The sequence below is a fragment of the Rhipicephalus microplus genome, chromosome 3 (genome assembly GCF_043290135.1).
Source record: "Rhipicephalus microplus isolate Deutch F79 chromosome 3, USDA_Rmic, whole genome shotgun sequence".
NCBI lineage: Eukaryota > Metazoa > Arthropoda > Arachnida > Ixodida > Ixodidae > Rhipicephalus > Rhipicephalus microplus.
The window spans coordinates 86,511,621-86,530,482 of NC_134702.1; the positions used below are offsets into that span (position 1 = coordinate 86,511,621).

General features: G+C 43.4%; 1 protein-coding gene across 1 annotated transcript in view; it reads right to left on the reverse strand.

Annotated features, from left to right (window-relative positions):
• Positions 1–18,862, reverse strand: part of LOC142802848 (calcium/calmodulin-dependent protein kinase kinase 1-like) — a 114,860-nt gene that overhangs the window by 29,542 nt on the left and 66,456 nt on the right. The window contains exons 6-11 of the mRNA XM_075887907.1: positions 17,857–17,908; positions 15,385–15,414; positions 10,101–10,122; positions 8,948–9,036; positions 4,990–5,063; positions 4,365–4,464 (exon numbers count right to left, since the gene is read on the reverse strand). Of these exons, the coding sequence (XP_075744022.1) occupies positions 4,365–4,464; positions 4,990–5,063; positions 8,948–9,036; positions 10,101–10,122; positions 15,385–15,414; positions 17,857–17,908 (367 nt within the window). The remainder of the gene's footprint in view (positions 1–4,364; positions 4,465–4,989; positions 5,064–8,947; positions 9,037–10,100; positions 10,123–15,384; positions 15,415–17,856; positions 17,909–18,862) is intronic.

Genomic DNA, 18,862 nt, shown 5'->3' on the forward strand with positions numbered 1-18,862 from the left:
CTGCAAGTAATTATTCAAAATTGAACAAATATTAAAAAGCTGCAAAAAATTGGACCTTAATTTTTGCCGTTAAACTTCCAGAACACTGGTCTGTGAAGTCTTATGTTTTCTTCTTTGTTTCGGGTTCTCCTGATGCGATTTCGACAAAACTTTGTAGAGGGCACTAGTAGATGTCCGAAAATATTGAACAATTGGTTGTCAGAAAAAAAAAACATGCTAAAATCTTTGTAGTGATAGAGTATTTGATGTCCAATATATTAGACAAATCGCCATAGCTGAAACTCAGGAGGATATACGCGGTGGCCAGTGAATGGTTGTGCAGCGCGATAGTCGGTGGTGTTTTCAATCAAGAGACTGTCTAGCACATGCTCTCTGCGTCGGTGTTGCGAGGTGAGAGAAAGGGGGCGCAGGAGAGAGAGGGGAAGGGCACGCTCATGCGTAATGGTGCATGGTGTTGACGCCGCGGGAAGGAATGCCTAAAGCCGAGGGGGGAGCATAGGGTTTCTTAAAGTTAACTAAAGGAGACACTGGCGCTGCGATCGTTAAGCGACCATGAGAATTATACGTACGACGCGGCATTGCCTAGCCATTGCCTAATTGCCGACGCGGAAGTTGACAACTGCACAAGTATGAACCTGAACGTTGAGCAATATTGAAGGGCGCTTCGGATGGGGTTGGCCGTCTGGAGTATCGTTTGGCCACTTTGATGCCTTACAGGAGCACCCTTCTGCTCTCCCGTATAGTAGAGTACCATGTACTCTGAATCGTTAAACATTTATTCTGAACACACAAAGTTAACTAGAGGGGTCTCTGGCGTTGGGATCCTTCAGCGAATATGAGAATGACGGGTAGTACACACATTTGCCTGGTATTCGTACTTGCGGGCGGCGAATAGAACTTGCGACTTCGTTTATTGCTGCTTACGGTTTCATTTCGAAGAAAAGAACAAGCCCTGCGGAACTTCGTGATCTGATTCAAAATGGTAAGCCTAAAATAATAAGGTGGTGAAGCGCAACCACTGAGCTTTTGTTCATTTTTGTTTCGAGAGAAAACAGCTTGAAGCCACACGAACACACACGGAGCCAGAAGCAGGCCACAAGTACGCAAACTAGACAATTGTCTGTACTACCCATCATTTCTATGCTCGCTGAAGCGCCGTGCGTTGCAGCTCCCATAGACAGTAGCGCCAGAGTTCTCTCTAGTGTATATTAGGAAACCATATGGTTTAGGGTAACGTTTAGAGTGGACAAACAGACAATGGTACAGACAGTTAGATAGACCAAAATGTCTGTGTCGGAGGTCCCCAAGAAAGACTATCGTCTTTAAAGGTGCGGGAAGTTTGGCCTAAGTCATGTAAAGCTTGGTACAGCATAAGCTCGTGCCTGTCACCACTGGTACTCGCCGTCGAGCGACATGCCCAGGTTACATAAAAGCGGCTCGCTCCGCGGGAGTGCGCACTTTCTTAGGACGTCCCATGACAGTCTCTGCACAATATTGCGAAGCCAGGCTATGCGCTGCAGAGGTTTCCCGCGATGTATCCGTCAGTGGGTGTGACTGATGCTACCACGCATGCACGGATTGCTTGGCCACGAGGTGCGGTATCTGGTCTCGATGCTTGCTCCCTTTTCGCAAGTTTTTAAAGACGATGGTTTTTTTGGGGGGACCTTTGAAGCAAAAATTTTTGTCTGTCTGTCTGTCTGTCTGTCTGTCTGTCTGTCTGTCTGTCTGTCTGTCTGTCTGTCTGTCTGTCTGTCTGTCCAATTGTCTGTTTGTCCACCCTTAATGGTACCGGGCACTTTAAACGGCAGCAGCAGATATCCCTAAAGACGGACCTCATCTGCAGCCCCCATCAATGTGGCTCATGGTTCCGCGTTTATACTTGTGCTATTGTCAATTAAAAAGCAATTATCGCGCATATCTGAGACCATAACACGTATATGTTCTGTATGCGCGTCTTTTACTAGAAAAGGCATACATAAGTTATTCTAAGGACCCTAGCGTTTATCATGCGGCACTGACCGTGTAACGTTTGCACGAAAAGCAAGGCGTTGCCAACGCTTTGCTAAGACGACACGGTGGTGGCACCTACCATCGTTTTGCATGGCTTGCGTGGCTCTGAAACGGGTGAGCGCGCCTACCTGAGAGCCACGCGTTTTGTTTTGCAAGATAACTGCCAGATAGCGCTCAAGTCTTACATGTGACATGACTTAGTGCGCTCGTTCGCCTCCGCTGCACGCTCGGGGCACTCTAACGCAGCGCCTTCAGAATACCATTCACCGATTTCCTTGCGCAGAACATCAACTAAACGTTTTGTTCAAAATCTCTAGACGCAAGACTATCGTCTTTCGACGACATTTGCAAAGTAACATTCAGATACGGGCCACTTTTTCATCTTTGTATTTTTTCTCTCTTATTCTCGCTTTCACAATTTGTGTGAGCCATGCTTTGTTCTCTCCTCTCATCTTTTCCATCCTTCTCACCATCAATCTCGGTCCCTCACAATCACCTACGTATCTTTCCCAACCTTTCGCTACACCATAATAAACAAGGTCATGCTTATGCTCTGCTAACGGCAGACTTATAAAGAACTAAACACCAGACAAAACTGGCGCCCCCATCTTAATGGCATGTTCGTTCTTACCAGCCTCACTGTGCGACATATTGCTACGTAGCTGACATATCAGCGGTCAGAAGACGACAACGAGCAATATTTTGAAGTCTTTTTCCCACTTTTCTGTACTCGTACAGTGTATGTAGGTTAGACGTCGAATGCTTGTTTTGCTGTGCTTGTGCATTGTTGTGGCAGAGTGAATGCATCCCTACGTCATAATGTTTGTGATAATTTCAAATAACCATTGTAATAAATACCACGAAAAAAGGCATCTGGATAACCAAGTTATTAGAACGTGCGCCTTGGAATCCGAGGTACGCGTGTTCCAATCTTGCTTTGTGAAAAATTGTAGAGGCAGGAATTTATTTGCCTGTATATTTCTTTCTTTCTTTCTTTCTTTCTCTCTTTCTTTCTTTCTTTCTTTTTTCTCTTCTTCTTCCTTTCTTTCTTCCTTCTTTTTTTCTTCATTTTTTACTGTTTCCTTCTTTCTTTATTTCTCAGTAGACGTTATCTCACCCATCAGGGTTATTACAGGCCATGCCAGAGACACTGATGCTCGTACGTGTTCTGGGAGCGGAGCAGGAGATCAAGAACAGGGCGAACAAACCGTGTGCCAGTTGATAATAGTGTTCGGTCAACACAGACAGATTATGCAAAGCTAAAACAGCTTCACTGCTAATACTAGCTCGTCTATTGTACACGTACAGAGCTTATATTCATATAACACGTACATGTCTACGATTGGACATGTATATTCGCACTTTTAACAGGATGGGTCCATGAATCCGTGCCTCGCTAAACTTACAAGAAATTGTGTTATTGGGTGCACGCAAAGGCCATGAGTCTCAGAGTAGACGAGTAGAACAGAGTTGGATTACACAAAATTTTCCTTCCGTAAATGAGTTTTTCGATTCGTCAGCCGGCGTCGCTATAATGACCCGCACAGTTATTGGCTGGAATATTTTCTCATGAAGATTTCACGTGACCAGTTCACCAAGGCAAGTTCATATAGTGGTAGACGAGTGTTTCACCATAACAAATGCAAACTTATTTTGTATAGATACGTATAGGTCATTATGAATTATCCCCTTGAAAAACCACGAAACCTTTGTTGTCACAATGGTTTTGTTGGGCACCTAAATATGCGACTTATTGATAATTTCAAATTGGCTGTGCATGCGCACTTAAAAACCCGTTTTCGCAGAGCTAGACTTCCTTCCAGTTCTGTGTACGAACTATGTCGTCAAGTACTGAAGAGACCTGATTCTCCTAATTTTGTTTTTTGCAATTACTTTTCAGCAATTAGGGGAAAATGCAAAAGGTAAATGGTTAGTTTTTTTTGTTAGGCACCATAGTAATAGGAACTGACAGGCATTCATGCTAAAAAAAGTATATGGCATGTTATTAGAAGTAATTCTTACGAAAGTGTCTAGAAAGAAAAGTGGATGAAAAGATAACTTGCCACTAGTCGGATCCTAACCGGCGACCTTCAAATAACGCGTCTGGTGCTCTACGACTGAGTTACAGTGGCAGTCATGCCTCCGTTCCTTTATAGCGTATATATGTTCGTTTAAACGTGGGATCGTTTAAACTTCTTTCCGTAAATTAGTAATAGTTTATAGGAATAGGTGCAGCATCAGTATATGTCAAACTATGCTTTTACGAATGCTTTAGCTTGTTTCAGAATGTTTGGAAATTGCACATGCGGACCAAAGGTTTTTTTTTTTTCATAGTGAACGACTGGCTCGCTTACCACTGAGGGCTTCCGGCGCAACGAAGGCCGGCGTACCCGCTGTCCCAGACAGCAGAGCATCCACTCCTTCAAACTGGTTGCACACGCCAAAGTCTGCGATCTGCGAATACCAACCACGGGAGTACCTCGCTGTATGAGCAATACCCAAGTACAGAATGCTTGAATTCTCCGTATAGCTGGCGGACTAGCTTTGAAAGCAGTCGTGCAGAGAGAAGTTTCCCGTGAAATGCGACTAGTAACTATTCGTTTACAGGGTCATGCAATACTCATAGTTTGTCGAGATCTTGAACTCTTTGGAATATAAAAATGTTTTGTTTCTTGCATAACCTCTTCTCATGGAGTAGTTTACTGGTTTAATTGTCTCTTGTAATAATGTTTTAATAATCACTGCTAAGTGCACCACAAAGCACGCTATATAGTTTACTACACACGTTGAGTATTGTTGTCCTTCGTTTCATGAATTGCCTTGAATTTTTATGAGCAATTCATCATGACGAAAGCACAAATTAGAATACGCTTCCAAGTAGTTCTTTCTGCGTGGCATTTGATTTTAAACAATGCTCGATGCCTTCTTCGGTGAATAAAATGAGTCGTCATACTTTTTATTCTTCAAAATTGCACTTACCTGAACCCTTCCTTTCTCATCCAGCAGCAGGTTTGACGGTTTGATGTCACGGTGGATAATTTTCTGGTGGTGAACTGCAAGACGCAGGAACCAAGCACGACTAAAATCAATATTTTTAATGCTCGAGTGATGCTGAATTTTAAGTCTTCTTAAGCTAAACAATACCTATATATGAAGAACATTTTGTTTTCAAGAACTTTGCTTTGACAAGGCAGTATGAATTGCAGAAGAGATATTACGATCCAGGTTTTTATATCGCTATATGCTAGGTCAGGTAGTGGATCTTTGTACTATCCATTCATCCTCTAGAGACTTGGCTTATCATGAAGTATTATATCACAAAGCAACATGGAGTCTGGCACGAATGCTTTTGGTAAACAAGTTGTGGAAGTGAGATTTACATGGTAATTAATTTACTAAACACTTTCTTTTTCCTGAGTTTCAAGCGCCAGCTGATTTCTGCAATAAGATACCTGGCCCCCACTTATAGTGCCTGCGTTTGTCTTTGCTCGAGTCGAACTCCGGCTTTTCTTCTCACAATGCGCGATAACTACAAACGTCGCCTTCAGTGGTGTACGACTGCGACACCAAATAAGCGGCTGCTGTTGTGAGTTCATGGCCTGTTATGCTGTATTATTGAGAGACAAAATCACCTGGTATTAATGGAGTTCTCACGACACAGAGGCCTGCAGCTACTTTCAAATCTTCGGGAGCAGTGACAGTACCCTAGAAAGCGCCCCTCCTACGAGGTGTTTTCAAAAGCAGAAAATTTCTGAGGCCTTTAGTGACAAAGTACCACAACAAATGTTAAAGGTGCTGCACTGTCTGTTTGATGCATCAAAATTAGCAAGAACCTCGATTTCGATCCACAGTTGCATACCTGCGCAAAGACGCAGTATATAGAGAGTCACTAACACCATCTGTCTTTAATGGTTTATAGTAAACAAACATAAAAAAACGTACTGCAGAAAAGGTGTAGATATGCGCGATTCTTGTTTCATCAGCCGCACTTAACCCTTTGTGGTCCATTACCGGGCAGCGCCCTCCAATGCAACACGGCCGAAGCGGTCAACCGATGCCGGGCACCGCCCGACAAAGGTGTTTATGCAGGCTCTAAATTTCACTTTTTTTCTCAATTCGAGCCGCACACTGTTTTAGCATACAGGAAGCACCAATCCTTGCAGAATAGGTGAGTTTCGTTTGTTGAGGTCTACTTTTTTACACTCAAAGGGAGCACTACGTTCATCACGAAGCTTAGAGCGTAACCACACGCGCGTGGTTCACTGAGAAGCATGGTAACGCTTGCGCCGCGTGCGTTTTATGGTGGTGCTCTTAGCGAAAGCGATCATGACTTTAGCGAGGAAAAGAACTACGTGCATCCACCAGACATTGATGATAGCGAATCGAGAGAAGCGAGTGACGTAGACGACGACCAGGGCGTTGGAGACAACACGTCTGTTGACACACAGACGAACACACAACCCTTGTGTGCACTCGGGAGAATGTTTTGAGCTGTATCATACGCTACCTAATTATCGCTAAATGAGTTGCCTGCAGTATGCAGGAGTAAAAGGTCCTATCCTGTGAATTTTTATTCCATAGTTTGTGATCTTCGTCGCGGTGCCATAAACGGGCAAAATAGTTTCGGACCGGTAGTGCAGGAAAGTGGGTAAAAGTTTAGGACTACGAAGGGTTAATCAAGACAAAATCATGCTACGTTAATGCATACAGAACAATGCCCTTGTACGTTTGGCTTTTTGTTGAAAAAGAGGTTCCTGCGTCGATAGACCATGGGCAGGCTGTTCTAAAGAGACAGAAATGGCTTGCACACCTCGAGGCAAAGTTTCAAGCTATCACAACGTCACGCTGCGCCTCTATTCGTCGTGGGCGACAACGCAGGTGTTCGGGACAGGATTGATTGGTTAGGGCAGCGCCGCTGGCTTTTTTGCAGCATGCCGCATTAATACACGTAATATATAAAAAAAGAGCAATGCAGATCAGGCCTGTTGCCAACTCTTCCGTATCACAGCTCTCCAAATGAATGTGCACACTCATCTGCACACGCTATACCGATTGCCCCAGAAACACTACGCACGCCAACTCGCGTTTCTCAATTTTTGAGTTTCAAAACGCACGAGCGTTCTTATTGATTGGCGCCGAAGTCCATAGCGGACAAGCATCAGAACCTATCTTCTCTATTTCCTTCTGACAAGGATAAAAAATAGCGCATAGAAATATTTTCGAAAAATAATGACGGAGGCTTTACGTTTTAAAACCACGATATGATTATGAGAGACGTCATCGTGGGGAAGTGCGAAAATTTTGACCATGCCGTGTTTCACGTGCACTGAAAGCACACAGGACACGGACTTTTGCCACCACCAAAACTCAACCGCCGTGCACGTGACCAAAGCCCGGCCTTTGAGCCAGCAGCCGAGCACCCTAGCTATCGATTCATCGAAGCGAACCATAGACACTTTCGAACGCCTACCACCTATTTTCGAAGTGGAGCTACAAAATAACATCACCCACCCGGCCAGTTTCTCGAGTGGGCTGCTGCGCAAACTGGGCTCAAGGCGGATAGGGCCTGCAGAAGACTATACAGTGTATGGACTACGTTGGTGGCTGGCGTGCTTAGCCATAGGTTCTCGAAAATGACAAGCTACGACACCACTTGTTTGCTGAAGGTCAGACACTGACGTGGCTAGACTTCGTGTGACAGAGCAAGCCAGCCTCTACATAACCAGCACGATTAAAACCGTGGAGCACAAAGAATGTGGGAGAATCACATTCACTGCGTTATCTTAACGAAAAAAGTCACGTTTTGGGCAGGCACTGATAACTTCAAGGAACGCTCCCAACCGAGGCTGCGCAACGTAATGTTCCTTTCTAAGCTTTCAAGGGCGAAGCTCCTTATGATCGAAGGCAGTCCCTCGTCCGTCTGGCGTAGCCAGCACAACATATTCACAGACAGGCAGGCAGACAGACAGACACACACACAGAAATACACATGGACGAGCGGATGCTTGGTCCCACTCGATCATCATTCTCTTTGTGGATATCATGATGAAGATGATGATGATGATGATGATGATGAAAACTTGGTAGATGTGCTTTGATTTTTTCTTCATTCGAGGCCAAAATAGAACAGGAACAGGGCCACCGAATGAGAGCTACGTAGCACCCTCTGGCCAATGAACGGTGCCAATTGGTACTTATGTCAATTTTACCATTCTCGCACTCAAACGTTTCACAATTGCTACATTTGCTATGAGTAACACTTGCATGCAATAAAAACAGTGAAGCAGTAAACTCGGCGCGAAGGTGTCAATTGTTTATTCAATGTAGCCATTATAAAAACAAGAAACAAAATGTAGTTAGCTTTTATAGCACATAGTGTAACGAAATATGTATTGTGCTCTGGTAAGTCCCACATTGTCATTGATTAATTTAAAACTACTGCTCTCTTCGATGCCAATCCGATTCTGACGTACTAGTAATTTATTTTGACAGAATCTAGTCCAAAACTTCGATAACGGTAGCCATGTTTTATTCGTTTGTCAACCCGATCAACACAGAATGAGAGAGCGTGTGACGCAGGAAATTAACTGGGTTCGAGCGCACGGTATGACCTTCTTTGAATCGTTGATTATTTCGCTGTACCACTACTGGACAAGAGGCACGTGTTTGTCCGAACACTCCACGCGGTCTTCTTACTCTTTTCTCTGATGACTGGCCGAGTAATGAGATTGCAATGCTTCCATTTCTGCATCCTCATGTCCCAGACATCGTATAAGCCCCCTGGGGATCCGAAAGAAAAAAAAAACTGGGCTCCTAGATGAAGAAGTGATTCAACTAGAAAGAGGAACTCATGAGACTGCTGCAACGGAAAAGTACGAGAACATGGGTACGCAAGAGAGGCACGTGAAGTAAGGAAAAGAGATTGCTCGATACTCACGGTACTCCATTCCCAGCACGACGTCCCTGAAGTAGGTCCACGCTTGACTCTCGGAGAGGGGCGTACTCGTCGGAATCTCAATCACCGGCCTGGGAAGCATCACAGAAACAACGGAGCAAATGCTCGCTGCAGTGGTATTGTCGTTGTCTACATGCTTCACAAGGTCACGGCAAGCGCGTACGCCAAGAAACAAATCGGCAGTTGAGGGACTCTACAAGGGCTGGTTTAATCAATCGAGAAATAGATGATCAGTCAATCGGTCATTTTTTCTTTTGTGGGTAAATGTGCGTACACAAAATCAAATTCGGTCTACATTATGGTCACCCAAGAGTTTCTCGGAGTCGCTTCTCAGAAAAAAGTTGCACATGAACTTTTGGTTTTATTTCTGAAAACATTGTTCTTTGCTTTGTTGGGTAATCTCACAAACGAGTGTTCTTAAAACGTGAGCTACAACAATCTATCCTTTTTTGTTTTAAACGAGTTTACGGAGGACCCGATGGCTCCAAGTTCTATCACACACTTCTCATTTGTGGTCACTTTCTAACAGGACGGTTATGAAACATATATGCGCAATAAATGGGTTCCACTGCAAAAACAATTTAAACAGAATTGGTAACATTTATGTGTTAATAGAGATTATACACTTGTAATAGAACGAAAAAAAATAAAGTTTCATCTGTGTTGTTCTACGTCTCCAGAAACAAGTTCATGGGTGAATTGTTTACTGAATCATATGTGAACAAGAACTGTCTCCACCTTTTCTACATGGCTCAATCCTTGTAAAAATAGTAATAATAAATATATAATATAAAATAAGTACACTTTCGAAGCATAATTGCGTAACTGTGAGTAACAAAAAAGCGCAAAAGGAACAATGAAGTGGCGAATATAGGGTGCGAAACGCAAGCTTTTAATCGGTGTGCGAGTGTGTATGTACCTGCGGTCGGAGTTATGACAGTGCGCTCATTACTTATGTACCAAAAGCTGGCATGTTTGAGCAGCAAGGTAGGCCATGCACAGCATAATATAAGCCTTAAGCTGCCTATGTAAACTGCGTTGGTTGCTATTTAGAGCTCAGCACTCACTTAATAACGATGAGATAGCGACTAATGTGAGATGCGGAGAGGATATATAGCAAGATCGACGTGCTTACCCTTTCTCGAGAAATTCGAAAACTGTAAGGAAAAAAAATGCAAAATAAAGTACTTGCTCAACATACACACTGCAAAGAAATTGTGGCATAACCACATTTTTATAGAGTGAATGAACATGTATACAAAAAAAAAAGAAGTGAGAAGTGAAGGCGACTATCATTTTCTCGCTAATATGTCTCGTCATTCGCCAGTCGGCTTTTATGCGCTATGATGTATTGCTAAGGTGAGCTTTATGTTTCCCTTGCTGCTGAGTGCACGTTGGAAAGGGCGCGTGGTTCAGTTATGATTCGCCAGATCCAGCAATGAGCCCGAAGAGATGGGTTTCTGAGATGTAATTGCTGCTTATACTGATTACGGTAAGATCTTTAGATTAAATATTACTGATTTCAACTGCAGACCTGACTGTAATGTGTATCTTTGAAGCAGCTTGTTCAAATTTAATGATGCTATTCTCCTCCCTATTATATACAGCACGTAGCTTGGTCCTTTCGATCCTCCTTATATATATACTAATTTTCATCAGAAGTTTTTGACAACTGGTTCCCAAGCCACAATGCTCTTGAACATTGCAAGAAGGGTCATTGTTGCCTGGCCCCTAATAAATCGAGCACTCACAACAATAAATAAAACCTTGCCAATGAATTCAGGTGCATTCACTTGCAGCATCTTATGGTGTCATTCATTGGCAGATTCGGAGCGCTTCCGGTAATACTTTCTTCTGCTCCATGTGGAGCAAGTCTGTTCTACTGGCGGATTGAGAGTGCTCCGTGTATATATGTTCCATTGGCAGATCTGGCGCAACTTCGTCACGAGATCTACTCCACGGAGCAACTTTTCTGCTCCGCGCAAATCGGCGGATTCGACCGGAAGTCGAAAGCACCTCGTGCCCTGAAACGGTGCCAACTTTGGGGGCGCAAATGAATGCTGGTGGCGTCAGTTGCGCTTCGCGTCGGAGCTCACGTTTTGCCAGCGTAGCGTCGTTGCACCTCATAGAGTTTCCTAAAATTAACTAGAGGGGACTCTGGCACTGCGATATTTCAGCGACCATGGAAATGATGGGTAGTACACACATTTACCTAGTCTTCGTGCTTAAGGGCAGCAAATCGTACTTGCGGCTTCGTTTATTGGTGAATACAGTTTCGTTTTGAAGGAAAGAACAAACCCTTTTGAATTCCGTGGCCCGATTCGAAATGGTAAGCCTAAAAATATAAGGTGGTGAAGCGCAAACGCTGAACGTTTGATAATTTTTTTTTCGCGAAAAACCGGCTCCAACTCAGACGAACACATGCGGAGCCAGAAGCAGGCCAGAAGTACGAAAATTAGACAAATGTGTGTACAACCCATAATTCCCATGCTCGCTGAAGCGCCATTCGTTGCAGTTCCATAGACACTGGCGCCAGAGTTCCCTCTAGTATATATTTAAGAAGCTCTATGCTGTGCCCAGCGGGTCCACTCAAGCAAGAAAAGAGACGCATGCATCGCGTTCCATTCTGACCCTGCCATTTGCTCTAAAGGGAGGGCGTGCGTTCTATTGGTAGATTCCCTTCTGTTGCCCTCCGCCAGAGTGGAGTGCTCCTGCGCAAAGTTTGTGGGTCACTCTGAATCCGCCAATGAATAACGCCATGAATGACCGTCTGGTGAAATCGCTCCGAGTTTTCAGTGACTCTAGAGAATAGGAAAACTATGCGCTGTATTTAAGGTCCTTGCCTGCTTCTGCAAAACTCCGACTCAATACAAAGACAGCACCTATTAATTAAAAAAATACATACTTTACTTGTACATTTTGCAAATGAATATAAATTGATTTACCTAGTGCTTCAGTATGCCAGTGAACAAGACAAACGGCTTCAGCAAAGGTATTTATCATTTGTCAAGCGGCAGCTTCAATTAATTACTTTTTGTCAATTTTGAACGCGCTACCTTTGAAACAAATCGGAAAAGAAGCTATTAAACGACAGCATTTTGTTTGAGATACTTTTTGTGATAATAAAGAGCCGCGTTAAAACTTGCACTTTCGGGGCGAAATTTGAGGCTACAGAATATCGATTTAACCACACAGACGCAGATGTCAAAGATAGTATATGGGATGGTATTTATATCAATTGTGGTATATACAATGAATAAAAATGCATGTATTATTTTGAAAAATTATTGCCTCTTAGTTCCATTATTATTGTGCCTACCAAAAAATGCAAGACCTTAAAATCCCGCTTCTTTGGTTAATTTAGGGTGGCAGCCTGTTTAGAATAAAATGTAACCTCTGATAAAGTAAGTAAAATTAAGCTCTCAAGAATCTTCAAAAATAATATTGGTATAGGTACAGTGCAGTCCCTTGAAAAGTTTTCTTGTTAACCTTCCACGGGGAGTAATCAAAACGTTGCTAAATTTACATGCAGTGCCCCAGTTACAAGCAAAACCAATATTTATTTATTTATTTATTGCGAATACTGCAGGCCAGTTTGTGGCCCAAGCAGGAGGGGCAATTGGCAATACACATAACACTGTTAAACATACATACAAAGAATAAAAATAATAACAATAAAAAGGAGTACAATGCAGATTAGTCAAGGCATAGCACACCATACAATGCATATACTTAGCGACAGATGCTTTCCTGGAGCGCTTGGAAAAAATTCTGGGAAAAATATGTGTGGGCTTTCCCAGCAACCCACCGTCCTACCTGCGCCATCGACCCAAGTTCTTTTTTGTTTGTCTTCCCTACGACGCGTTTTTGTAACTGTATTTTTCGAATTTTTGAGGTTTTTGTTGTTTTCGTATAGTTAACCGGCCTGATTTCCATGTTAAACGAGCGGCGTGACTAGCGTCATGGCGTGCTCGATGAATATACGAAGCCCCGTGTGCATTTCTCTTTTCCACGCTATCTATCGGCGACAGGCTCGTAGATCGATGCGTCGCGGACTGAAATAGTGTCGGCCCGATGGGTGCATCAGGCATCACATATCTGTTGCCTTGACTGTACCTTCCCACCTTACTTTGCCAACTGCAGACGCGCATCGAGATTTTGATAGATGGCGTATATAGATTGAATAGGCTGTGCGTCCACGTCACGATCAACCTGCTGCGTATAAAGATGGAGCCGAAGTGTCGGAACAAGCATTTATGATTGTGAAAACTTTAATGCCAAGCGTTCTTGCCGAAAGTGAACGGCCTGTTTTAAAAGCAGTTCCTATAGGAGAGTAGGTTAAAAAAGTTATATTGCCACCTGAAATTAGAATCAAAATGTCTAGCGACTGTGATTTCGAATGATAACCTCGAAATTTGAGAACACGGTTTGTGAGGACCATACTTTACATACTCTCTGAACACTACTACGACGTAGTTTCCATTGGTGAAAGAAAGCTTACCTAGTAGGTATAAAAAACATAGTTATCCCCATCATACGTGTCGGTGTAACACGAAAGTTAATCTTGTTCTTACAGAAGAAGTTCAATATTTTCCGTACACTAATATGAGAGCTGGCACACTGTCTCTTGATGTTTGACAGCTATAGCGTCTTTTATTGATGGACCCACGTTGAAGCTCAGTCAGACTCCTCCATTCCGTGGACTAGTGTCTATGACCAATGATTAAATAGACAGTTGTGGTCACAGGTGCTAGAGGCGAAAGCGGAATCAACGATTGCGGTGGTACGTACAGTCAGAAGAGCCGTGTCTGAATGGACGCCAAACTCAGGCCAAAGCTGCCAGTCGCGGCATGTTAGATTATTGAACGCCACTGCCCGACTAGACAGAAACGCAACACGCATCGTGTCTATACGCAGTTAGTCGGCCACGATTTTTCTTGGGGTGAGCGTAAGTGGGGAGTGGTAGCAAGTGGTTTTTGGAGAAAATGAAAAAGGCTGCTAATGTTTTGTGCCTGATGGCGACATGGCGCCATGCCTTGTAGCGATGGCCGAAGATGATAAAAAATACATAATCTCCCGCTAAAGTGAACCATGTATACAGCAGGTGGTAACGCCTACACTGGCTTCCCGCGGCGTTGCACAGGAGAGAAACCTGGGGAGGGACAAAGCCACTGATCTCTACTAGGAGGAGCGGGATGGCGCATTGAGCGCGCGTGGTTGAAGCCACCGGAAGCTGCCGTTGGTGTCCCGGAAGCCACCGCCATTAAAAGTCGTCTGATGCCGGCATTAGAGCTTTTTTCTTCTTTTTAATGAAATGCGAACTTGTAGCACAGTTAACTGTTCGGATTGACCTAAAATGTCATCGCGAAAGCATTTCAAGCATAAGTACACCAAAACTATATTACTTTTATTGCAACAGCAATTATATGAACCCTCTCCACTGGATTTTGCCGCCGGCGTCAGTGTCGACGTGCGCGTCGCCGTTACTCACCGTATATGTATACGTATCTATATATAAAGAACCGCAAGAAAGAAAAAATACTGAAAGAGACTCCGGTGAGAAGACTCGAACGTAGAACCTCTTAGTCATGAATGCGAGAGGTTAACCAGTGAGCCCCCAAGCAGCACGTCATTCAACGTTCAAACAGCAAGATATTTATATCTACCACTTACCGCTGGTGGTGGGCATCTCAGGGGGTGGGGGTGGGACTATTGTGTTTTCAGCCAACGCCGACTAAATTTCAAGGCCGAAAGGCTGCCGCAGTGACGTCAGAGGGTGGGGGCCCAGTTACGCCGTGAACACGGCGGAAAGCCTGTGTTTTGTTCACATTTTAGGAGAACCACAGCTCTCGCTCTCGCAGCTGCTGCGGCTAGATTGGGCCGAATAAAAGATGTGGAAAAAAAAGTCTTACTGAGCATGCTCAGTTGGGCAACTGGGCCCCCAACCTCTGACGTCACTGCGGGAGCCTTTTGGCCTTGAAATTTAGTCAGCGTTGTTTCAGCCTTACTAGCGTAATGGTGCAATGAGCACGCGGAGGTGCGTGTATAAAGAGGGAACTAACACGTTTTCAATATTACCAGCAAGATGGCGCAATGAGCGCGCGGCGGCATGCGTTCTCATCTTCCGTGCGTACTTTGCCCTTAAGAGTTGAGAAGTACGATGCTCGCTCACAAGCCCTTATCTCGCGGTGGGGACGACTGTAGGTCTTGGCTAGCGTTGGGCTTTCACTATAGAACGTTCACGTTGTAGTTACCGGGCACACAAAGGTCACTACAATTGTTGCACAGTCTCCGTTTGCGAAAAGAGCGTGTTTTTCAAACACAACACAGTAACAACTGAGACGCTTTTGCTCCACAAAACACATACCTAACTCTTCCTTTCTCAAGCAACGAGCGTGCGAATATGACTCTTTACTCACCCATGTAGAGGTTATTGCTGTCAGGGTCATCTAAAACATGAAATAAGAGACATCGCAATAAAAAGACGTTTACTAACAAGCGCCGAAGTCCAAATAACAACAAAAAGTAATATAAGAAGGTACTGGTCAGTCGGTGTGTTGTTTGTGATAAAGTGAACGACTGTGTATTTGTTCAAACATGAGGAAACACACACACACAAAAATTGTACTACAAACAAGCGTGAAAATGAAATCATGACTTATAGTCAAGAGCCCGACGGAATCCCGTCTGGTCGGGGACAAACATTGTGCAAAAGAACGAAAACGCCGACCAAGGTGAAATACACAAAACTTAAGAAGACGTTTCGGCTTCCCACGCGGGAGCCTTGTTCACAGTCTTAGTCGCTTGGCAATAAACCTTCTTTCATTCATTTAATTCATTAGTTATTGTGCTATCGTGCTGACGTAATGAACTAATTTTAGAACCTGAAATCGGCTGGAAATTTAGGCACTACTAGTTGCTTTGTCAAATATCAACAAAGCCATGCACATAAACACCATCAGGCAGCCCTATCGCCAAAATGGCCTTCTGTGCTGCTAAATGCTCGAAAGGTGCAAATTATGCCATTAGGCTGCATCTAACAGGAACAGTTAACGCTAACGAGCAAGCTTTAGTAGTAGGTGGAAATACTAAAAAAAAATGCATCTCCGTCAGCAGCCCAAAAGTGAATTTTCCGGGGTTCCTCGGCTCGCTAACCTCGCACTGCTTGTCGTTTGAATCTTCTTCGACAGTGCTCTGCTCTGACTCACTCTGTTTATTTGTATAGAGTCACCAAAGGAGCTCACAGCGCATAAACCTCTTCCTACCACTAACAGATAAAAAATTGCCTTCTGCCATGAAGCTATAAATTAGAAAGCCGTGCGAGATGGCCTGGACCTATACAGTGGTATGCGCGCTTTGCATAGCTCAGGTACTTCCGCAACATGCTTCTCTCCTTGGAGAGCGGCAGTAGGGTTAATGGCCTTTATTATTACAATGCAAAAGCCGCCGCCGAGGCAGTATTTCAAGAGTTAACTCTGAATAAGTAAACGCTGTATTTTCTGTATTAAGTGAGAAAAACGCAATGTAGTAAAAAGTATTCTACCTCAACTAACTTGACAATATTTGGGTGATTCAATTTTTTAAGGACGGCTATTTCGTGGTATACTTGGTCCAAAGGATTGCTGGTGCTATTGCTGCACCCTCTCCGAGGGGGTGGCTGGCGTCCTGTGAAGAAACGCGAAGAATAAAACTTTCCATGGTCCCATTCAGCTCAATAACTCTTCATAATCCATTAGAGGTTAATGCCTGTCTTTCCACCTCTTTCAAGAAAAAATGAAAAAAAATGAAGCACGTTGAAGAATAAAGTCCCCCTTCATAAATAAAGTCTCAATAAAATCTGATTTGGCAGAACGTTTCGACATTTAGCAAACTTTCATTTTGTAATGCGCATCATTACACAAATGACAAGCGGTCGGCAAGCCCGCTTGTGAGTCGACTCACCCGGAGCCAAATCGAGCCATGAGTATTAGCTTCAATGAGTCCAAGTGAGTAATATCTCAATGAATTCTAGTCCGAGAGAGTCAGGCTAAACAGGAGTTTCGTGGGTCTAAATATGAAGGAGATAAGATCTGAGTACGGGTGACTTTCAGTTGGCGAGTGCCCAGATGAGCGAAAAGTTTGTTGCGCGGTTGAGGCTTGGGTAGTTAGGTCAAGAAAGCTTTTGCCAGTCTGAACCACAGCGAGTCCGTCATTTGAACATTTCAGTGAGCCTAAGTCCCAGTGAGCCCGGCAGGAAAGTACGTTTATGAATTGGTGTATGATTCAGACTGGCTCAACATAATCACATAATCTCAGCATTTTTGCCTTAAGAAACTCATGCTCATATGAGCCTCAGTGTGCTCCGTTTTTTGCCACCCTGTTCTAATATTGCTTGTGCAATAAACCAGGTACTGACGAATCAGGTTCTTGCTATGTTCAAGTATTTTATTATTCAAGCCACATGCAAATAAAATGGTACATTTTTTTTGACTTCGTGTACATTACTTGGCGAGAGAATATTATGTCTCGACAATTGAGAAAATACTAGACTAAGTGCCTACAAGTTGTCGTGGTATTTATTTGGAACAGCAGCGTGACACGGAGTGCTCTTCAAAAGCATATTTTAGTTATAAAGCAATAAAAATGCCAGAAAGAGCTCTGTCCCAATTACAAGCCTTCCCTGCTACTCATACAGAATATAGCTCGGCTAGAAAATATATACAAGAGGTGACACTGAAAATAAAAGTTCGTTGAAAATGCAATTTGATTTTCATATAAACATTTCTCATTGTGACTTCCACATAAACGTACGAAATAAAAAATAAACATTAACAATCAATTTGCACTACTATTACTAAGAAAACCTTTATTATAAAAGACACATAATTTTTATTTGCTTGGAGGAAACTTACCGAACATTCCAGCCCTCTTCAAAAGCTTTTTCTTGGACAAGATTTTCATTGCCTGTGACAAAACAAACTCGCATTTGATTTCGTCCCCGCCAATTTCAAGTGCATGAGCATATGAGTCACGTCTGCTCTGTATCTCGTAATTCCGATGCCTTTTTTTATGAGTTTTCTTAGTCAGTTTTAGGAAATGCTATATTTGAGAATGATTTTGCAACGTGAGTTCAGAATATATGATCGACGATTTAGAGTATGTTGTACTCTACTATGGGAGGGCTATAAACTGCTGTGTTGCAGACATAGCTATTTAACGAGTGCTCAAAACATTCCTCTTTGGTCCTTATCTTATGACCACTGTGTTGTTTTGCTGGTGACATCTTGTCACCTCTCTCAGTGTTATTCGTAGTGACAGCAGGCATTCTCAACTTGCGTACGTCAAGTTATTTTCTATGGGTGTCAATAAACAGCTTATGCAATAGGAGCCGTCTAAAGTTAATCCTTCTGTTTCATATCTCATGTTGAACGTGTACCAGATATACCTGTAATAATTCGGCATTTCATCATTGTAATTACGTATAGAAATAAAAGAAACGTTAGACCTATGCGACATCAGATCAGATAAGAATACTTGCGAAGTGCTTACATAATGACTGTCGTCTTCTTCGCTGTACGCCAGCTTTACAATACCGAAGGAACCGTGAAATAGAAACGAGCATATTGCGTTAAAACACGCGGACAACCTTTTCCTAGCGAAACAGTGTACGGATACACATATCAGAACAACGCTACCACTTCGGTGAAATGCCATTACCGAAGCTAAGAGCAATGCTCCGTGTGACGTGACCTTTACAGAAATTGCTGCCAAACTAGGGACGACAATATCTGTAGTTCATCGAGGCTCCGATATAAGGTTTACTGCCTGTTAATAATTCTGAAGGGTTCGTCCTGCCTTCCCACCATACAGGCACCATCGAAGTGGTTCATCTTCGCCGCCCAATTTCACGGATCGAGA